Source organism: Talpa europaea (genome assembly GCF_964194135.1).
Source record: "Talpa europaea genome assembly, chromosome: 3".
Lineage (NCBI taxonomy): Eukaryota > Metazoa > Chordata > Mammalia > Eulipotyphla > Talpidae > Talpa > Talpa europaea.
This window is the reverse complement of record NC_140069.1, coordinates 88,559,736-88,580,123: the sequence shown is the minus strand read 5'-3', so window position 1 is coordinate 88,580,123 and position 20,388 is coordinate 88,559,736. Positions and strand designations below refer to the sequence as shown.

General features: G+C 37.5%; 1 protein-coding gene across 1 annotated transcript; it reads right to left on the bottom strand.

Moving 5' to 3' along the window:
• Positions 1–4,568: 4,568 nt before the first annotated feature.
• On the bottom strand, positions 4,569–10,092 carry LOC311168877 (uncharacterized protein C7orf78; the record flags this gene model as incomplete). The annotated part of the gene is made up of 4 exons (XM_084230585.1): positions 9,713–10,092; positions 7,126–7,210; positions 5,233–5,375; positions 4,569–4,691 (listed from the first exon to the last, which is right to left on the bottom strand). The coding sequence occupies exons 1-4, from the start codon at positions 10,049–10,051 to the stop codon at positions 4,569–4,571; spliced, it is 690 nt and encodes a 229-aa protein (XP_084086711.1). The 5' UTR covers positions 10,052–10,092.
• Between the last annotated feature and the right edge of the window lie 10,296 nt (positions 10,093–20,388).

Genomic DNA, 20,388 nt, shown 5'->3' with positions numbered 1-20,388 from the left:
AGAGATTAAAGTTTTGATTTAGAATAGATAAGGCTTTCTTATTTATTTATTCCTTTATTTGTGGAATTCAGGCAATTATAAGAAAGCTTACAGCTGTTAAAAATTTTGAAGTTTTACATTTATGCAGCACAGTATGCAGATATTAAGTCAGTATTTCTATGCAGTATCCCCAGGGAACTCATCAGTGTAACTGCCACCAGGTCAGACAAGGAGGTAAGGAAATACTGCATTTCAGGACACAGAAGATCTTCACTATATTCCTTCTCTTCAAGCTGAAGGAAGCCAACTTCCTGACATCTTGCACAAGGACAAGTGTTTCATCTACATAAATGAAATAATGTTATATATTTATTGCATCTTTTTAAACTTTACTCATTAGAACGGTTGTGAAACTCATCCATGTTTTTTCTTATAGTAACACTTTGTTCATTTTCTTTGCTCTATGGTAGTCCACTGTGTAAAGACCCCACATTTAATTTATTCATTCTGTAACAGGGTGAGCCCCAGGAAAAGGGGAAGTTCCAGGTTCCCTGCCTGACCCAAAGGAGGGTGGAGCTAAAGAGAAGAGAAGAAGCTGAAGAAGAGACTGAGGAAGGAAGGAAGAAGGATGGAGAGCAAGAAGAAGACCTGGAGGAGGCACAGGGAGCAGAGAGACATGTGAAAAAACTGCACTTGTGGGGAGGTGACAATGGCAACTTTTATCTTGATTTTGATTTTGCTCTTTTCCTACCAGACTTGTCTGGTTGTTTCTGATCCTTTTCTGTGGGTCCCCACTGAAAGGTGCTTTAGACTTGTGGCAGACTTTTGGGACTTGCTCTGGGCCAATCCTGTTTGGGTGGACTTTTACCCACGAGGGGATGGGTAACTTTGGGTGCTTGATTTAGAAACTCTATTCTTTGTCTTTTCTGTATTGTTTATTAATTGTATTAAAGTTTCTTTCCATTAAAGTTTTATATGTTTTGTGTTGATGTGGCAGATGGCAGAACCTATTTAGAGCAAGCAGGTTTGGGGGCTTTGGGGTGCCCCTCTCCCTGCCCTATAACAATTCCACTCTATTGCCTGGGGTTTGTTTCCAGTTTGAAGGTTATTACAAATAATACTGCTGGGAATATCCCTGTATATATCTTTTATTATACATGTATATACTACATATTTTTAGATAAATATACTGAATAATGGAATTATGTATTATAAATTACATTGTACATTCAACTGTAGAGTAGACTATATTGCCAAGTGGTTTCCTAAGGTACTTGTCCAAGTTATACTCCCTCAAGCAGTGTACGGGAGTTTTAGTTGCTTCATACCTCCACCAATGTCTCAATTTTTTATCTTTATCATTTTAGTTATTCTGAGTATGCAGTGGTAGTCCAATGTGTATCTGATGGCTTTCCTGATGGCTTATAAAGATAAACACATTTTCATAAGTTTTATCATTTAGATGCCCTCTTGTGTGGAAACTCTGTTATGCTTTATTGGATTCCTTGTGTAGCTCACATTTGTTTGCATAAATACTGTATATATTATTAGTAAAAACCTTTTTGCTGTGATATGAATACAAATACTTTCTCTGAATTCTATGTCTGCCTTTTCCCTTTTAATAGTGTCTTTGGAGGAATAGAAGTCTGGATTTCTAATTCTTCAGTAAAGTACTTTATACAATTTCTTTCTATATAAACACCATTTGGGGAGAGTTCTGTTTAAATTATCATTTAATTTTCCAAATTTATTCTAGGAGCTTTTTTTCCCTCCTTCACATGTAGATCTACAATCTATGTTAATTTCTTTATGCAATGTGAAGTGGGAACTATCTATTTTGTCTCTGAGTTTTTTCATAACTAAACTTGAGTTTAGGTTTTAGAAATAACACCGTGAGTACAGATGAAGTGGTGGCGAAGCTATGGGCTCTTGCAAAGGTATTCTCAGGGTAAGGGGAGGAAGAGCCAACAGAGCACCTATGAAAATCATGGCTTGAGAAAAATAAAGCCATTTTGTTCAAAACCTCACAATATTCAATTCACTAAGTAAGTACAATATTTTTAAAAGGGAAAAATATGAGGAAACTATGACCACACTAAAGCATATTTACTTTATGAAACCTGTGAGATCTGGAGATAGATCTGCTCTTGATGTTAATCAAAGAAAATAGGTTCCAGTGACAGCTAGAAAGGATGAGGTTCGAGTTGAGGCTACAAACCCTGAACTCATAGTGCTATAGTTAGCAGTGGTCAATGATTTTCTGTAACCGCTCAGAAATGTGGTGATGAACTGCCATGTGATTTCCTGGTTGAAGCCTATGTTTGGCTGCAAGATAGCAGTTAACTTGAGCTCTCAATTATTAAGTTGAAGTACATTATATATAAAGGAGAAGCTCTGCTCTTGCTATGCAAACAAGAATTTCACACACGTATAGCATTTGAAATAACCATTTCAAAACTTTGTTAAGATAAAACTACACTCTATGTCATCATAGGGTGACTTCACATCTACACTCATAAATATGAAATGATTCCTGAGTATTTGAAGATTGTTTTCTGGCCACCTCTCTCCTTCTTATATTCACCTATAATCTGGTCATTTTAGAGATAGCTGTCTGCTAACTCTTTGTAACAGGGTGGTCCCCGGGAAAGGGGAGGTTCCAGGTTTCCTAGCCCACCCAAAGAAAGGTGGAGCTGAGCAGGAAGGAGGGGAAAAGCTGGAAAAGAGACTGGAGAAGATGGGAAAAGGATGGAGATCCAGAAGAAGACTTGGAGGAGGCACATAGAGCACAAACATGTGAGAAGCTGCACTTGCTTCTTGGTCTTGGACTGGTTGAAACAGATGTGGGTGAGAGACCCACAGGAAGGTTAACAATGGCAGCTTTTATTTTGATTTTGTTTCTTCTGTCTCAGATGTGCTAGGCCCTGCCCCTTTTGCCCCTTTCCTATGGTTCCTCACCAGGATGTGTCTTAGACTCGTAGCAGGCTTTCAGGCCTCAGTGGCCCTATTTTGGGCCAACCCTGCTTAGCTGGGCATTTACCCACAAGGGGATGGGGAACTTTGGGTGCTTGGTTTATGAACTATATTCTTTGTCTTTTCTTTGTTGCACACTAATTGTTTTAAATTTCCTTTCAATTAAAAGTCTTTTGCACTAGAGTATATTTGTCTTGATGTGGTAGATGGCGGAACCTATTTAGAACAGACAGATTTGGGGGTTCTGGGGTGCCCATCACACTGCCCTGTAACATCTTTACTTTCTAGACTACCCTTATTTACTCAAGTCCATAAACAAATCTTATTTAATAGCCTCTCTCTCTCTCTTTCTCTCTCACCTTTCAGCCAACTTTTGACTTTTCTGGTCCTTGGCATAGAATAGCTTTTATTGTGTACACACAGAGTGCATATTCAAAACTTTTTATTCAGAAAATATTTATGTAGAATCACTATTATGTGCTATATGCCAAGTGTTTTAAAAATTCAAACTCTTGACTCTTCACAAGTTTGTGGAATTGTGATTATTGCTTTTTTGAATACAAGTACATTGAATGAAAGGCAATTAAATAGATTCTCCATGATCATGTGAAGTTATATCTCTATGCTATCTCTGAATAATTAGTCAATCCAGAAGATGAGGTCCTTTGCCAGCAGCTTTTATGCATATGATCTCAATCAACTCTCTTAAAACTTAAGAAAAAATAGCTTACAAAATTTAAGAATGATGTCTAAGATTACACAATTATATGCAATTTGATTAGAATTTAAACCTATTTTGACCAAGCTCAAAGTCCAAACTCTACCCATTATGTTAATATGCCCTTCCACACCCTTCTTGTAGATGACGTGGGCAAGTGAATAAACAGAAGTTCTAAGGCATAATGTTACTCAGATCCTGCCCCTCACCTATAAGTAAAGATAGTTGACATTATCCCTATTTTACTGGTGAAGACATGAAGGAGTGTAATTAAGTAATCTGCCCAAGATCACAAGGCAGGATTTTCGGCCTTCTGGAAACTTTGCACTGACTCCTGATGTCTTGATTGGGGCCTCTCCAGAAGTTGTCATGGAACAAGTTTTGAATGTAACTAGAGGTGATCCCCAAAACCAAGATAAGAATGTGTGCAAATGAAAAAGGGAAGAGATGTAAGCCAATAAATTACCAGTAACTACCAGGGCACTGGAATTTAACACCCTTGGGGGCTTGGAGGACAATGCGAAACAATCACCTCTGTTACTGCTTAGAGCAGCTACTGGGAGATATTACCCCTCAGCTCTGCTGACCTGCTTGGCAGCTGCAGCAGTGAGACCAGGAGCCCTCAGACATGCAGATACTGGATGTTGGAATTCATGCAGAAATATTCCGGAATGATAAGGGAGAAAAAAGTGGCGTCAAGAGTATCTCTGAAATCTGGAATTTTGCAGGATTCTGCTGAAACCTAGGAAAAATAATAGCTATTGGATCAGGGACTGACTCTTTCAGATTCCACTTAAACTTGTTTCAGCACCATGTAAATATTGTTCCTATGATAGAGAGCTTCTATAAGGTAAAGAACATATTATTGAAAATAGTGCTGCGATCAGTAATTCTAGAGTTAATGAACGTGTCCGACAACAAATCTTAAATCTTTTGCATACCTGTTCTTGCAAGTGTAAGTAAACTTTTCTTCCACACGATCCATAAATGCACTGTACACATCACGCTGTACTTTGTGTCTCTTAAGAAAGATGGTACAAAGGATGTTAAAGAGAGAAAACATGTTTGTTTGCTTTTTTAATTCCTACTTAACAATCTCTGCTATATGCCAAACGCACGTATTATTCTGCTTGTATCTACAGGGCTACAAAGCAGCCTTATTTGTCCAGGCTAGAATTTGAGCCATAGTAAAAGTATGTTTTTCAGTATCTTTTCATGAGTGTGTGAGAGAATTTTGTCAGGTCTTTTTTCTGGAATTCACTCAAAATGGGCAGCTGCACGTGAGATGGGTATAAATTTGGGGGGAATTACTCACTATATTCAGGACTCAATCCATCATACCAATAATCTTTATAAAAAGAAAAGAAAATCTCAAACTCTAGAATGTCCATTTGAATTTTAAGGAAAAAACAGAGATACGCATGCTTTAATTTTAAAAATTAAAAATTAAAATTATCTTTCATTTTCACACACTACAATAAATTAAATACTCTTACATTAAAGCAGTCATTAACACCTGTGCTGGAGATTTTTCCAACAGCTATAGAGAAAGTCAAACTCACCGTGTAGGAGGCAGATTTAATGGGCCACGGGGATTTGGGTAAAATTAGTTTTGAATCCCAGGTGCATTCACGAGGCTTGTAGGTGATAAATCTTCCAGTATTTTTTTTCTGATTATCATCTTTCAGGAATGGACACCCATGAACTAGAGACATGAAGACAAATGAGAAACTTAGCAATTATATGTGTCTTTGTTCACAGTGTCTCTCAGAATATGGTGCCAATTTTGGAGATCAAGATCCAGGAATAGTAAAATGCCAGGCAATTTACAAATGCAAATCTAAACAAAATTTTGTTTATACTTTGTACTATTTCTGCTGGAATTGTTTCCTGCTTCTTCAGACTCCAGTTCAAATCTTACCTTGTTTCAGTTTTCTGGAAATGTTTATAAAACTTCTCAAACTACACAAGGACATGATGTGATGTGAATTGTGAAATAGTTAGCATTTTACCTTATATTTTATTTGGGCATTTCTTGAAATCAGAGAGTCTGTCTTATAAAACATGATTGGCAGGCCTACCTGGTGGTGCAAGGAGTTAAGATGCAACCTTTGAAGCTGTCCGCAGGCTCCGCAGCACAAGTTCGAGCCCCGGCTGGCCAGGGAGCAACACATATGGTGGGAGAGCTGACTTGCCAGCTGCTCCCCTCAGCAGTGTACTTTGGTCAATCTGCCTGTTCTGTTCCCCACTCTGTCTCTGGTGAATCCTCTCACCCCCTGTACCTCTGGCCTGTACCCCAGCTCTTGCATACATAAATAAATAAATCTCTAAAAAAAAACATGATTAGCATTTTTTTCCACAGTGACTTATGCATCATGTATTTATAAGGATCATTGACAAGACCCATTTTAGTAACTCACTTAGACAAGGCTTTGCTAAAATGTGTACATTATTTGCAGATAAATTATCTTAATTTTACAATTTATTTGCTTCTCATTAGACCACTATTTAAACATATCCACTGCTGACATCTTATTGTTTTGTTTATAATTGATGTGCAATTATAATATGCAAATACTGTGTATGCATGTACTATTCATCTCTGTCTCAATAAAGAATGCTGGACAATACAAATTAATTGTGGATAAATATTACATAAATGACACCATAGTAATAATAATGGCGTGTGTGTCCTTGTGTGTATTTACCGTGTGTCAAGCAATATGTGCTTTACATACATTAGTAATTAAGTACTTTACATGTGGTATAACTGTTTTAATGCTCACAATAATTCTACAATTTAGATTCAATTATTATCATTCCCATTTGCAGATGGAGACCAAGATAAACAGTTTAGGTAACTGAGGGTAGTGAAGCCAAGATCCAAAGTTATGCCAGCTTACTTCCAGAATCCATTACTCTTAATCACTAATTACTGGTTCTCTCTACAGAACACATTGAGTCACAAACTCAATCTTCAATGACATGTCAAATGTTAATATTTATATACTTACATATAATAATAATAAAATTAATATATATGGAATTAATAGTAAATGAATGCTATTCATTAAATGGACATTTTAAAATTTACCATTTTATTAGAGAGATAAAATAAAAATTCTTTTTTAAAAAAGATTTATTTATTTATGCATACAAGAGCTGGGGTACAGGCCAGAAGTGCGGGGGGTGAGAGGATTCACACTGGAGACAGAGTGGGGAACAGAACAGGCAGAGTAACCGCACTATCACCCCGCTGCTCCCCTCAGCAGTGTGTTTCAGTCAGTCTGCATGTTCTATTCTCCACTCTGTCTCTGGTGGATCCTCTCACCTCTCTGCATCTCTGGCCTGTACCCCAGCTCTTGTATGCATAAATAAGTAAATATTTAAATAAAAAAGAGACATAATGCAGAAAGTTTCTTTTGAATATTCATAACTTTATTATAATGACTTACCTGTACTTAAGTGTTGTGACTTAAATTTTAATCCAAAAGGGTCCTTTTCATAAGTCGTCACAAAGTTTGGTAAATTATGCTGGTACTAGATATGTAAAGAGAAGATTGTGCTGTTACTTATATGTATTGTTTCTTATTGCTAGCATTGCATTTAGAATTTTATTTTTCCAAATATTAAATATTTGTATTTAGAATTTTATTTTCAAAATACTACTTTTACAAAATTTTATTTTCAGAATAGTAAATATTTTGAGGATTTTGTTATAGCATTTAACACTTGCCAATGAAAATTTGAAAGAATAATCTAAGATGCAAGATACTATATAAATAATTTATTTTATGGTGAATAGGAACACTTCAATTATACTTGTCTGAATAAATAAGAAACAGTGTTTCAGACAAGACGAAATTAAAGGAGCCTATTCAAAATATTAGAACTTAATCTTAAATGTACTTAGAGTTACATGTGATATTTCTGGAACTGATAATATTTCTAATATCTAAAATATTTTGCTGAGTCTAGAAGAGAGTAACTGTTGATTGATTTTAGTAAGCCATAAAACAAAGTAGTTTTTCTTAGATTGTTTAAATGAAACAATTTAAGTTAAAATTTTTGCACTTCCAGAAACTGATAAAAAAATCACAAATATCTGCTTGAAAACTCAGTGTGGCCCTGATGATTGATCATGCATGACTGAACTTGATGACTGAATTCTCTCTTCTTGTGAGTGACTCTAGGTCCTGCCACAAGCAAATAAAATATTCTTGACTATCCTAAAGAAACTCTAATACAAGATTTTCACCTTCTAACAAAACACAAGTAGGCCAACGCACTGTTTTCTCAAATTCAGTTTAGGTTTGATTTGTAACCATACTGACATCTAGTGGTTGCACAATTTATATCATACTGACTCCAATTCACCCATTTATAGAAACAAATTCAGGTAAAATTAAAAGGTCCACCAGCCCTTTAACTTTACCTACCTATGTCTTGTAATTCTAAATGTAATTAACAAATTATTTATACAAACCAATCATATTCTATATTTAACTGATCTCCCTTCATCTTCAAAATGTGACATATTTCATTCACTAGAAGTATTTAGAAGTCCTCATCAAGTAAAAAAGTTTATAGATAGCGCTTCTTGGGTTACCTAACTTCCCATTCTAATAGTCTTAAGAGTTAACATTCATTGAATCTCTCCGTAGTCCAGATTCTGTTGTAAGTACTTTCATGTAATTGTCTCCATTATTTAAAACAAGCACAAAAAATAAATGGTATTGTTAGTCCATGTTATAAATTAAGAAACACAATTAGGAAAAAGAGAACAGGAATAATCTGGTCCCAAAGACCACATTCTTTTTTTTTTTTTTAAGATGTATTTATTTATTTATACAAGCACTGGGTACAGTCAGAAGCGCGGGAGGGTGAGAGAATTCACCAGAGCCAGAGCGGGGAGCACAACAGACAGACTGACGAAATACATTGCTGAAGGGAGCAGCAGGCGTGGCAGGAGAGGTCTGTCGTGCCATGTGGGACCATCGCTGAGGGCTGGGGATCGAACAGGTGCTGCAGAGGCTGCGGGCAGCTTCGCAGCCCAGTGCTCAACCGCTGAGCCACCAGGGGAGGCCCAAAGACCACATTCTTTATCTGCTTTCCTGTATCTTCACACCAGAGTAAATTTATTGTTTTTATTCACTATTTTTCTTTGTATGATCAGTCCTACTGCTTTTCTCTTTGCCTAACTAGAGCCATATTTATGAGTTTAATTATAGTCCTATTATAGGATATATTTGTAATCTGGTTGAGTTATGTTTGACCTGATTTTCATCTCCTTAAAAACATATATTCACCATTTAAAACTATAAATTTAGGGCCTTCCTGGTGGTGCAAGGGGTTAAGACGCAATCTATGAAGCTAGCCTCCGTCACTGCAGCACGAGTTTGATCCCCAGACGGTCAGGGAGCTAACCCACATGGCGCAGACCTCTCCTGACTTGCCCGCCGCTCCCCTCAGCAGTGTATTTCAGTCAATCCTCCTGTTCTGTCCCCATTCTGGTGAATCATCTCACCCCCCTCAATTCTGGCCTGTACCCCAATTCTTACAAACAAACAAATAAATAAATAAATCTTTAAAAAACTATGAATTTAATTCTTGCCCATATATTATCAATATTTAATTAGACTCATTAAAATAATATAATACTCCTCTTTATCAATTTCTACTCATTTCCATCTTTTCCATGAATTAATTTCATTGACTGCTAGATTGCAAACTCCTGTCAACTGCTGTCTATTCCTCAATCACATCTAAGTCTAAAATGTTCTTCTCATAACTCTGAAATGCCATCCCAGAGTTAGCAGATGAAATTCCATCAGAGACTAACAAGTCTTATCTCTGTCCTTTGTGATTTGTCACTGATTCTTAATTGTATTGTCTATAAGAAATAAAGATGTAGCTTTATACACATTATATACACATACATTTTTTGTTCATGTAACAGTTGTTACAATTAAGAAGTGAATAAATATATATACATTTCCCCTTATCTTTATAAGTTATTTAGAATCAAATGGCCTTTGGTACCTGTCGAAAGTCATGTGGTTTTGGATTGCAGTATACACCATTTGAATATTTTCCACTCTTCACAAACAATAGCTTTGCCTTATGTGAATCCAGGTGTGGAAATGTAGTTATAAACTTAGGAGATGCAGCATTCTTAGAATGATTGCTTATGATGGGCAGGTGAAACTTTGTTTCTGAGAAATTGCCTTTTTTCCTCCTTTGTTCCTCCTTGATGGTCCTTGATGGCCTTTTTGGAAATCTCAAAGATGTGTACAGTTTATAACTGAAGTCAGGAGGCTTTATTTCCCATATGTTGACTTTCATTTTAGGTGTAACAGTTGCAGGACATTTTGTTTCCATCTGGAGTTGAGATCTTGTGCAGGATAGTATAGCCTCTTTGCAATATCACTGCTTCTCTTACCTTTCTGGGACTGAAAGCACTTTAGATGGAGGGCATTTTCACAAGTAGGAACCTGCAAAGACATAGAAGTTGGTGAAGTTTGCCACCTCACCAATAGCAATGGTGTACTGCATATTTTCTTTGCAGGCCTGGGTAATCTTTGAAAGATTTATGAAACATAAACAAAGCTCAGAAACAATTAAGAATGTGTTTTATGGCAAATGACTGTCATGGCTGCTGCAAGCATTAATTTAGCAGCTTTGTCACTGCCCTTTTGGTCAGGGCTAGGAATTAAAAAATGATGAGCTTAAAAATCCACATCCTTAAGGAACTGAGAAACTACTTAGAAAAATGATGGGAACAAACACACTGTAGGGGGGAGAAATATTGGGGTGAGGCCAGAGGTGTGGGGGTGAAAGAATTCACCAGAGACTGAGTGGAGAACAGAATAGGCAGCTTTTATTGAAATACACTGCTAAGGGGAGTAGTGGGCAAGAGGGCAAAGTCATCTGCACCTTAAGGTGGATTTGAGACTCTCTTTTATACTCTGTTTTTGTGGGTTTTCTAACTTGGGCCTCCAGTTTGCAGTTATCTGCTGGATATCTGGTCTCAGGCACTGGCCTTTGACACAGAAACATTCCCTAACCTCTACTTCTGCATCCCTGGAGTTGGGCTGGTTTTTCTGGTCATGGTGGTCATTCTTAGGGCCTTGTCCCTGAGGCAACCCTATTAATTCCCTTACTTGTCTACTGGGAAGGAGTGGGAGCTTAGTTTTTTTTTTTATTATTATTAGTTTTTTTTTTAAGATTTATTTATTCATTTTTACAAGCACTGGGTATAGTCAGAAGCGCGGGAGGGTGAGAGAATCCACCAGAGCCAGAGCAGGGAGCAGAACAGGCAGACTGACGAAGTACACTGCTGAGGGGAGCAGCGGGCACGGCAAGAGAGGTCTGCGCACCATGTGGAACCCTTGCCGGCATCTGGGGATGGAACTGGAGCTGCAGAGGCTGTGGGCAGCTTCGCAGCCCAGCTTTCAACTGCTGCACCACCAGGGGAGGCCCGGGAGCTTAGTTTTTAACCTTAGTGAGTGGTACACCAAAACAAACCAACAACCCTATGACTATGATAGATATTACAACTTTGTCCTGATTAGCAAGGAGAGGGATCATTTAACTATGAGGAAAATAGTAGTGATGTGGAAAGAAAAGTTATCATTTGGGTTGATCTTATAGGATAGAAATATTCGAGATGGTAGAGGAAGGAAGAGCACATCACTAAGGAACAGAAAGCATATACAATTTGTCTTAAGCTACTTTTTGCATATCTGTGGCCACCTAAGTCATCACAAATGCAATGTAGCTACTGCTATTGAGTTCTGTGGATAAGAATTGTGGAATTGCTTTTTGCTGACCAATGACAAGGAAATTGTTGGCATACTTTTAGGATGTAGTTACTGTCAACATGTTGCTGGAGAATGCTGAAAGGAAATATATAACAATGCTGGTTTCTGGGCAATAATGACTCAAGGTGGGGATGAATTTTTTTGTCTAGTGCCAGAACTTTGTGCTGTTTGACAATACTAACAATATATAGGATGTCTAAAATTCTAAGTGCTATTGTACAGTAAGAGTTAAAGTGGTGGATAAAGAGAAACTACTTTGGAGAAATATTGAATATGTCAATTTGAAAAAAATTACTTAACAATAAAAAGAATTGTTCTTTAAATTGTAATGACTATGGAACATTGAGAGAGAAGCAAGGAGCACAATGTGGCAGGAGCATAGCATATGTGAAGCAAGGAGGCAATGGAAAATGGTATGATATTTAAAGGTAGAAAAATCAATTGAAGTTATATTATTAAAGGTATTTTATGCCACACAAGGAATCAAGACAATGCAAAGTTTCTTGAACAAGATCACTGAAATTTTTTCATTTTTTTCCCAGAGGATATAGAAAAGAGCATGTTGGGATTGACTGCTGATGGATGCAAGATTTCTTTGGGGAGTAATGGACGTGTCCTGAAGTTAGACAGTGGTAATAGTTGCATACTATTGTGAATATAATAAAAACCACTACCTGGTGCACTTTAAATAGTAAGTTGTGAGATTTTGTTATGTGAATTTTATCTCAAACCAAATTTACCATTAAATAATACTGGTAAATTAATAAATGTTTAATAAACATAAAAAAATATTTTCTGGATGATAGAACAAGACCATAAATATTACCTGAGTTGACTTAAATTTTGCAAAAAAAAATGGTCACTATGTAAAGGTAACCTATAGAATGGGAGAAAATATTTGCAAACTATTTCTCTGATAAGGATTAATATCAAGAATGTATAAAGAGGGGCCTCACTGGTGGCACAGGGGATTGAGCTCAGCACTGTGAAGTTATCCACAGCCTCTGCAGCATAAGTTCTATCCCTAGCCGGCCAGGGAGCTACCCACATGGTGAGGCAGACCTCTCCTGGCTCGCCCGCTGCTCCCCTCAGCAGTGTACTTCAGTCAATCTGCCTGTTCTGCTCCCTGCTGTCTCTGGTGAATCCTCTAACCCCTGCACTTCTGGCCTGTACCCCAGTTCTTGTATGCATAAATAAATCTTTAAAAAGAAAAAAAAAGAATATATAAAGAAGATCTACAACTCAATTGTTGAGAATGTAAAATGAAGCATTCACTATGGAAAACAGTATGGAGGATCCTCAAAAAAAAATTATGTGATTCAATAAGCATATTTCTCAGTTTTTATACAAAAGGATTGAAATCAAAATGTTGAAGATATATTTGACTCTCATGTTCACTGGAGCATTTTCACAATAGTTAAGGTATGGAAATAATTTAAATGTTCATTGCTGGATGAATGAATAAAGAAAACATGATATGTACACAAACCAGATTATTATTCCACCTTAGAAAAGAAGGAAATCCTGTCATTTGGGACATGGATGAAGTTGGAGGACATTATGCCAAGTGAAATGAGGCAGTCACAGCAGGACAAATAATGCATGATTCCATTTACACAAGTAACTTAAAATAAGCTCATAGAAGCAGAGAGTAGAATAGTGGTTGCCAGGGGTTGAGGGGAGCAAGAAATAGGGCGTTGCTATTCAGTGGATATAAAGTTTCAGACACAAGTCCAGTAAGTTCTAGAGATCTGCTGCACAGCACTGTGACCATAGTAACAATATTGTACTGTGCATTTAAAAATCTAAGAGGGTAGATCTCATTTAAGTACTAAGTATCTACCATTCTTGCTACTGAAGTGGAAAATGTCAGGTTGACCTGTTGATTAGCTGAAGTTGGGACATAGCCTGTAAACTGAAAATTTCAGGGAACAACTGATAAGTGCCCTCAAGGTCACATGCACCCTGATTCATGCATTCCCAGCTAACTATACCCCTTGTTTTAGATAACAAATATTCTGTTGCCTAATGGCTCAGGGCTCAGACTTTGGAGAGCGATCTCTTCTGGGCCCACCAGTGTAAAGTCTGATGGAGTAAATAAAGATCTTCCTTCCTCCTCTCTGAGTGATGCCTGCTTCCCTGACAGAATTTTGCCATAACACTACAACAAAAAATCTGAATAGAGGGGCCTCCCTGGCGGTGCAAGGGGTTAAGCACCACACTGTGAAGCAATCCACAGCCTCTGCAGCACGAGCTCCATCCCCAGCTGGCCAGGGAGAAACACGCATGCGCAGCAGACCTCTCCTGTCTCGCCCTCTGCTCCACTCAGCAATGTGTTTCAGTTAGTCTTCCTGTTCTGTTCCCCACTCTGTCTCTGGTGGATCCTCTCACCCCCCACGCCTCTGGCCTGTACCCAGCTCTTGTATGCATAAATAAATAAATCTTTAAAAAAAAATCTGAAGAGTTGAAAAAGTGTTACTTAATATTTGAGTGAGAAAATTAAAAAGTGTTTAAGATATGTTATCCTCTGCTGCTAAATAATGCATTAAAGCAAATCAGATTTGATTTATATGGAGCCACTTGCAATCTCTAATAAATTATTTGCAAATAAATTAAATTTAATCATTAAGATGTAAGCCTAATTAACAAAGTATGTAGAAATAAAGATGTGGGTTTACTATTCTTGGAGCCATGCTGAAAATACAATGTGAAAGTTAAATAAAAGTATATTAATTTCATATTCTATATTTACTGTAAAAAATAGGAATGACTGCAAGGAATTTTAAGGGTTAGTAAGTAAAAGACATTCTAAAATAAAGGGAGGACTGAGAGGCTAGAAGCTTGAAGGCTGGCAGTACCTTTCTGGGATTCTTCCATGGAAAAGCATACCCTTATTCATATTTGATATTTTCATTTTTCTTATATTGATCTATACTTGGGGTTTGATGCATGACTTCTCATAACTTGAGGCTATTTAGCATGCAAGCACATAATTAATTCTCTGTTTTGATTTTATTTTCACAGAATAACCCTCACGATAATTAGAGTTCACATGTACAATAATCTATCGAGAGATAATGAGCTAGAAGAAAATATGATAATTTGGCTTATATTTCAAGTAAATTAATAAATTTGTTTGTTTGGGGCCTTCCTGGTGGCACAGGCGGTTGAGCGCCACACCGTGAAGCTGTCCACAGCCTCTGCAGTGCTGGTTCAATCTCTGCCGGCCTCGGAGCAACCCACATGGCGAGCAGACCTCTCCTGTCTTGCCCACTGCTTCCCTCAGCAGTGTATTTCGGTCAGTCTGCCTGTTCTGTTCCCCACTCTGTCTCTGGTGAATCCTCTCACCCTCCCGCGCATCTGGCCTGTACCCCGGTTCTTGAATAAATAAAATAAATCTATAAAAAAAAATAAATTTGCCTGTTTGGTTTTCACTTTGGACTCTTTGAACCCAGTTGTTATAAATTCAACTCTGAGTCACCCAACACACTAGGAGTTTATGAAAATCAAGTCCTTGACAATCAGTGGTTAATTTGTTCCAGATACAAGCCCTCTTTCATAACACCCTTGCCTCACCCATGACCCTATACATTTTTTTTGTTTGCCTGGTTCAATTTTGTTGGTTCCTTTGTTTTATTTCTCTATATTCCATGTATAACATGGATGTCCATGTATAACATGGAATATAGTTTCCATGTATGACATGGAATATAGTAAAATCATGACATGAGTAAAATCATCCTGTATGTGTCTCTTTCCTTCTGATGTATTTTCCTTAGCATTATCCCCTCTAGTCACACCCATGTTGTCACAAATGGCAAGACTTTCTTATTTTATTTTATTTTTGCAGCTGAGAAGCTTACCACATTTTCCTAATCCACTCAACTGTCCTATACATTTCCATGGAAACATAGTTAAACCTCAGAGAGTATTGAAGAGTTAGGCTTGCCTAACTGTGGCTACCCTTGTCTCCTACATGGCTCAGAAATTCGAACTGGTGAACAGAGAAAGCATGCGTGAAGGGATTCATGGTCAGGACATTGTAATCTGTAACAATGAAAAGACTTTGAAATTGAGAACATCAGTGAATCACGTAGTGAGTGTTGCACCAAGAAGTCAAGATGGAAAGAAAAACTGATGCTAGGAGGCTATAATCTGAAAGAATAAGAATAGGACCATGAAGGTCTTATTGATATAAATGAACAAATCTCAAGACAGTGCAAGGTGGATGGCTGTCAAGCTAGGGTGGGGAGTACAGTGCTGTTCTAGACTATACTAGATGATGCAGCTGGGAGCAGACATGTGCTCACCTTTTGCTACTGATCTCCCTGTATCCACCGGTATGATTTGGGGTTTCCTGGTTACTATGTGATTTTTATTTTTATTTTATTTTATATATTTTTTAAAGATTTATTTATTTATACAAGAACTGGGGTACAGGCCAGATGCCCGGGAGGGTGAGAGGATTCACCAGAGACAGAGCGGGGAACAGAACAGGCAAACTGACAAAATATATGCTGAGGGGAGCAGCGGGAGAGACAGGAGAGATCTGTCGCGCATATGGGACCCTCGCCAGCCGGCCAGGATGGAACTCGCACTGCAGAGGCTGTGGACAGCTTCACAGTGTGGTGCTCAACCGCCTGGCCACCAGGGGCAGCCCAACTATGTGATTTTTAAATGGTCATAAATTATCTTCAATTTCACATGACACCTTATTGTGTCCTTATATTATAAATTTATTTTACATGTTATTCTTTTGAATACTGTGTGTTTAAAATTATGCTTCTATAGTATATGAATCATGTATTAGTATGTGTCACTGCAATCCAAAGGTGACCCAACAGAAACAAATCAGCTGGAGATCTAGTTGAATGTTTGAAGTCCGTGATGGCAATAACACATCACTTCCTCACTTTAAATGAAAAACAACAACAACAACAACAACAACAACAAACTAAGGCACAGAGAAATAAAAGAGTATTTAAGAAATGCTTAAGAAAAGTAAACTAGCAATTATTCTCATTTTAGCTAAAGATTAAGTAGTAAATGTTGACATTATAGAAGCTATTGATTAGATAGCTCAATAAAATTTTTTAAAAATGACACTCTACCTCTAGTAAGCAAGTTATTCTCCATCAATGAAATTATACCAATGTCTCAAGAAGCAATTCAAAAATGCCACTTCGCAGGTCCTCCTAAGGGGATTCATTTATCCTTCTAAACACAGCAATAGAACTTAAAATGACATTTTGCCTTGTACCATGCATTAAAGTAAATAATTTAATAAATTTTCCCATAAGTTAAATTATAAAATTATTGCAACAAGGATTTCTAATTTTACAAACCCTATACAGGATTCTTTCATGTGAAATTGCTGTTATCAATAATTTCTTAACCTTACAAAAATGAAAATTCTATATGGTTCACCCACAATAGGAATAATAGGAATTCTATATTTGTCAAATTCTGGAAATCACAGATAGTCCCCCTTTTGCAAATTGTATCTAAAATCCCATAATTTTTTCTAAATTCTTCATAACAGTGGCAATGAAAAGATAAAGTTTAATTTAAATTTATTCCTCAAATAATTTACACTGGAAAATTCCAATATATATTTTGGTAACTTACAATTTACTACTTAAAAAGAAACACACTTCTTCAATTAGCAAATGTATGCAAATTTAAATTTCTTTGGCTTACATATCTGCGTTTAATTTTGTAACATTAAATATTTTGGTAGCTAGAGAGATTGATAAAACATGCAATATAATTAAATGCTGCTCACATAAAGAAAAGATCACTTAAAATAGTTTGCTCTTAAGATCACAGTGAACTTCCAAGACTACAAATTCAACTACATTTGTAAGTTTGTAAAGAAATTTGTACTTTTTTCCAGCTGGGTTTTCCCTTTAATATTTTTTTCATGGTTTTTCATTTAGAGTGCTATATTTCAGTGTGTGTGAGAGTATATATACACACACATATTTATTATTACTTGAATTCATCACAAATCTCATAAAATATGTACTTCCCCAAGAGCTATTCAATTTGACAGTCTAAAATAATTCAAAATAAACAAGAAAGTAGAAAATTCCAGAAAATTGGTAACTACACTTACCATTTGAAATTGAAAGTTTTTTTGTAAAAATTTCTAGGGCTGTATGTCAGAGCAAATCTTTTCTGCAAAGTCAAGCAAGACTAAGCAAACAGTTTACAAAGAAAACATTTATCCTCTGCTCTACAAAAGAACTATAGTATACTTAAGTTTTACCCATTGGGTTGCTATGAAACTGAATTTTCTAAAGGATTCAACTGAGGGTAGAAACAAAAAAGTGAAAGCTGGACCTGTAATTGTTGCCTAAAACCTAGCAACGAGACAATAACACCAATCCTCTTTTTTGGTTTATTTATTTTTATATTTGTGTGTGTGTGTGTGTATCACATCACATCATTGCTCATTTTTGTACAATGTTTGCTTTCTCCTCTCAGGTGTAGTCCCGGGTAAAATTCCCACCACCAATTCACCCGGGCACCATCACCATAGTCCCTTGTGCTTTTCCACTCCTATCTGGATCCTTCTCCCTTGCCGTCCCCTGCAGAATGTCTCTGACTTATAGTTGCCTGCTAGCTTTGCTTATTTATTATTATTTTTTTTTCTGATTCCTTATTTGGTTCCCCTATATTCCTCCTATAAGTAAAACCATCCCATATTTTTCTTTTTCCTTCTGACTTATTTCACTGAGTATAATTCCATGAAAGACACTTCTCCAAAGAGGACACAGGTATATGAAAAAATGTTCAACATTTCTTATAATCAGGGAGATGCAAATCACAACCACAAGGAGATACCACCTTACACCAGTGAGAATGTCACATATTAAAAAACAAAACAAAACTGGCAAAACCAAATGTTGGCAAGGATGTGGAGGAAAGGAACTCTCAACCCTCTTTTTGAAAGGTTAGAAAATGGACATATTCGGAAACTCAATGAGGAGATAGGAAGAGAAAATAATTGTCCTTCCGTGCACTTTTACTATATGAAAAATCCTGACAACTCATGTTTTGTTCTTGCTTAGTAATCTTTCATAACTTGATGTGTTTGACACATGATATAAACATGATTCGAGAAGCAGTTTCAACCTGTTCATTACCTTGGGCCCAAGGAGGTTTGAGCTGCAGTCTCACCATTGTTCTCCCTCAGGGACCCAGCAGGAAAGACCTGATCCTGAAGTCCTGATTCCTCAAAATTGGCTGCAGCTCATGGTTCTCAGCCACAATGGAAGATCCACATATGAAAATCTGGGCAAGCAAAACCAAGTAGCATCCCCCTCTGCCCTGCCCTTGTCTGGAGCCACCGGTTCACAGTGAGATACCCATGGGCGATGTAATACATCAAGTGTGAGTTGGCAGGGGCTTCAGATTAGAAGAATTGGGGTTGACCAGCATCCACAAGAAAGTGACTGAGACCACTGGGATATCCATGAATCCAAAAGGGTGAACTAACTGCCTGCCTACATGCAGCTAAAGAAGAAACAATCCAGGCTCATCCTTTTCTCCAGGAAGCCCTCTGCTCCCAAGAAGGGACAGTGTTCTGCTGAAGAACCCAAATTTGCCACCAGATGACAGGGGCAGTCACACCCGAAGTAATTGTCTATAAGGAAAAAGCCAGAGTCATCACACAGAGGTCTGCACCTGCAGAAAGGGTCAAGGAAGTTGCAAAACCAGATGTTAAGTAGGCAAAAGGGCCATTGGCAACACCTCACAAAGCTGCAGTCATTTCACAGCAGGAGCCTGGCAGAGGACCAGGGTATATATGCCTGTAAATCAGCCTGAGAATAAATTGCATCTTACTTTCTATACCTTAGAATTTGATAAGCTGTTGAATAATTTTATCTGTTTTCTTGTGGTGAGGTGGCAATGCCTCATTTTTAAGTAGAGCTGCTTTTATTTATCAGAGTAATTTCCAGCCATATATCAAGCAACAAAGTCTGGTGCAGTTATAGCCAAGATAAAAGTATGTATGGGGGAAAGCGTGTCTTAGGACTGCAGATCTAAGACAGATCCAGTGAGGACTCTAACCATATCTTTGAGTTACCTGGACTAGAGAACCCTCATGTATACAAAAAAGTGGGATAGTCCATACTCAGGTCCTCTTTATACAAATGAAGGCTTCAGTAATTGCACTTCTGATTGGCAGAAAATTTGTCAAGCAGTGATGAGTGGAATTTCAATCCTCGTGGTCTTTGACTTCTCACTGTGGTTTCATTTTCTTTTTGAAGTATGGTGGGTGGACATGTTTGGCCCTACTCTAGTGAGCTGAAGCACTTGAAGGTGCCCTCAACAGCATCCCAACTGTTTAGACTTTATGGAGATTTGGAATTTCTCTGTATGTTTTCCTTTTTGTATTACTTGTCAATTATTTTAGCATCTTAGGGTGCGAGGGCTCATCCTTGCTTTTATTCCAGCCCAGATCACTTCTGGGTTTGCCTGCACCTCTGGTGTGCTTGCTGTACACCCCTACCCATTACCCACCCCAGAGGAAGGCTGGTATCTCCATTTTGCCTATGTCGCTGATGACTGCATGATGCTTGTGTTTCTATGAAGATAGAGTCCAGTTTCTCCATAAGTGAGATACTCAGACACACTTCTGACACACCATTTCTATGCAAAATGCTGAGCACATTTTCTTGTCTGGATCTTCCAGTCCTGCTGGTGCTGATCTTTATACACATCAGCTAAAGGAGAAACAATCCAGGCTCATCCTCTTCCCCAGGAAGCCCTCTGCTCCCAAGAAGGGAGAGTGTTCTGCAGAAGAACCCAAATTCACCACCATATGACAGGGGCAGTCACACCCAAAGTAATTATCTATAAGGAAAAAGCCAGAGTCATCACACA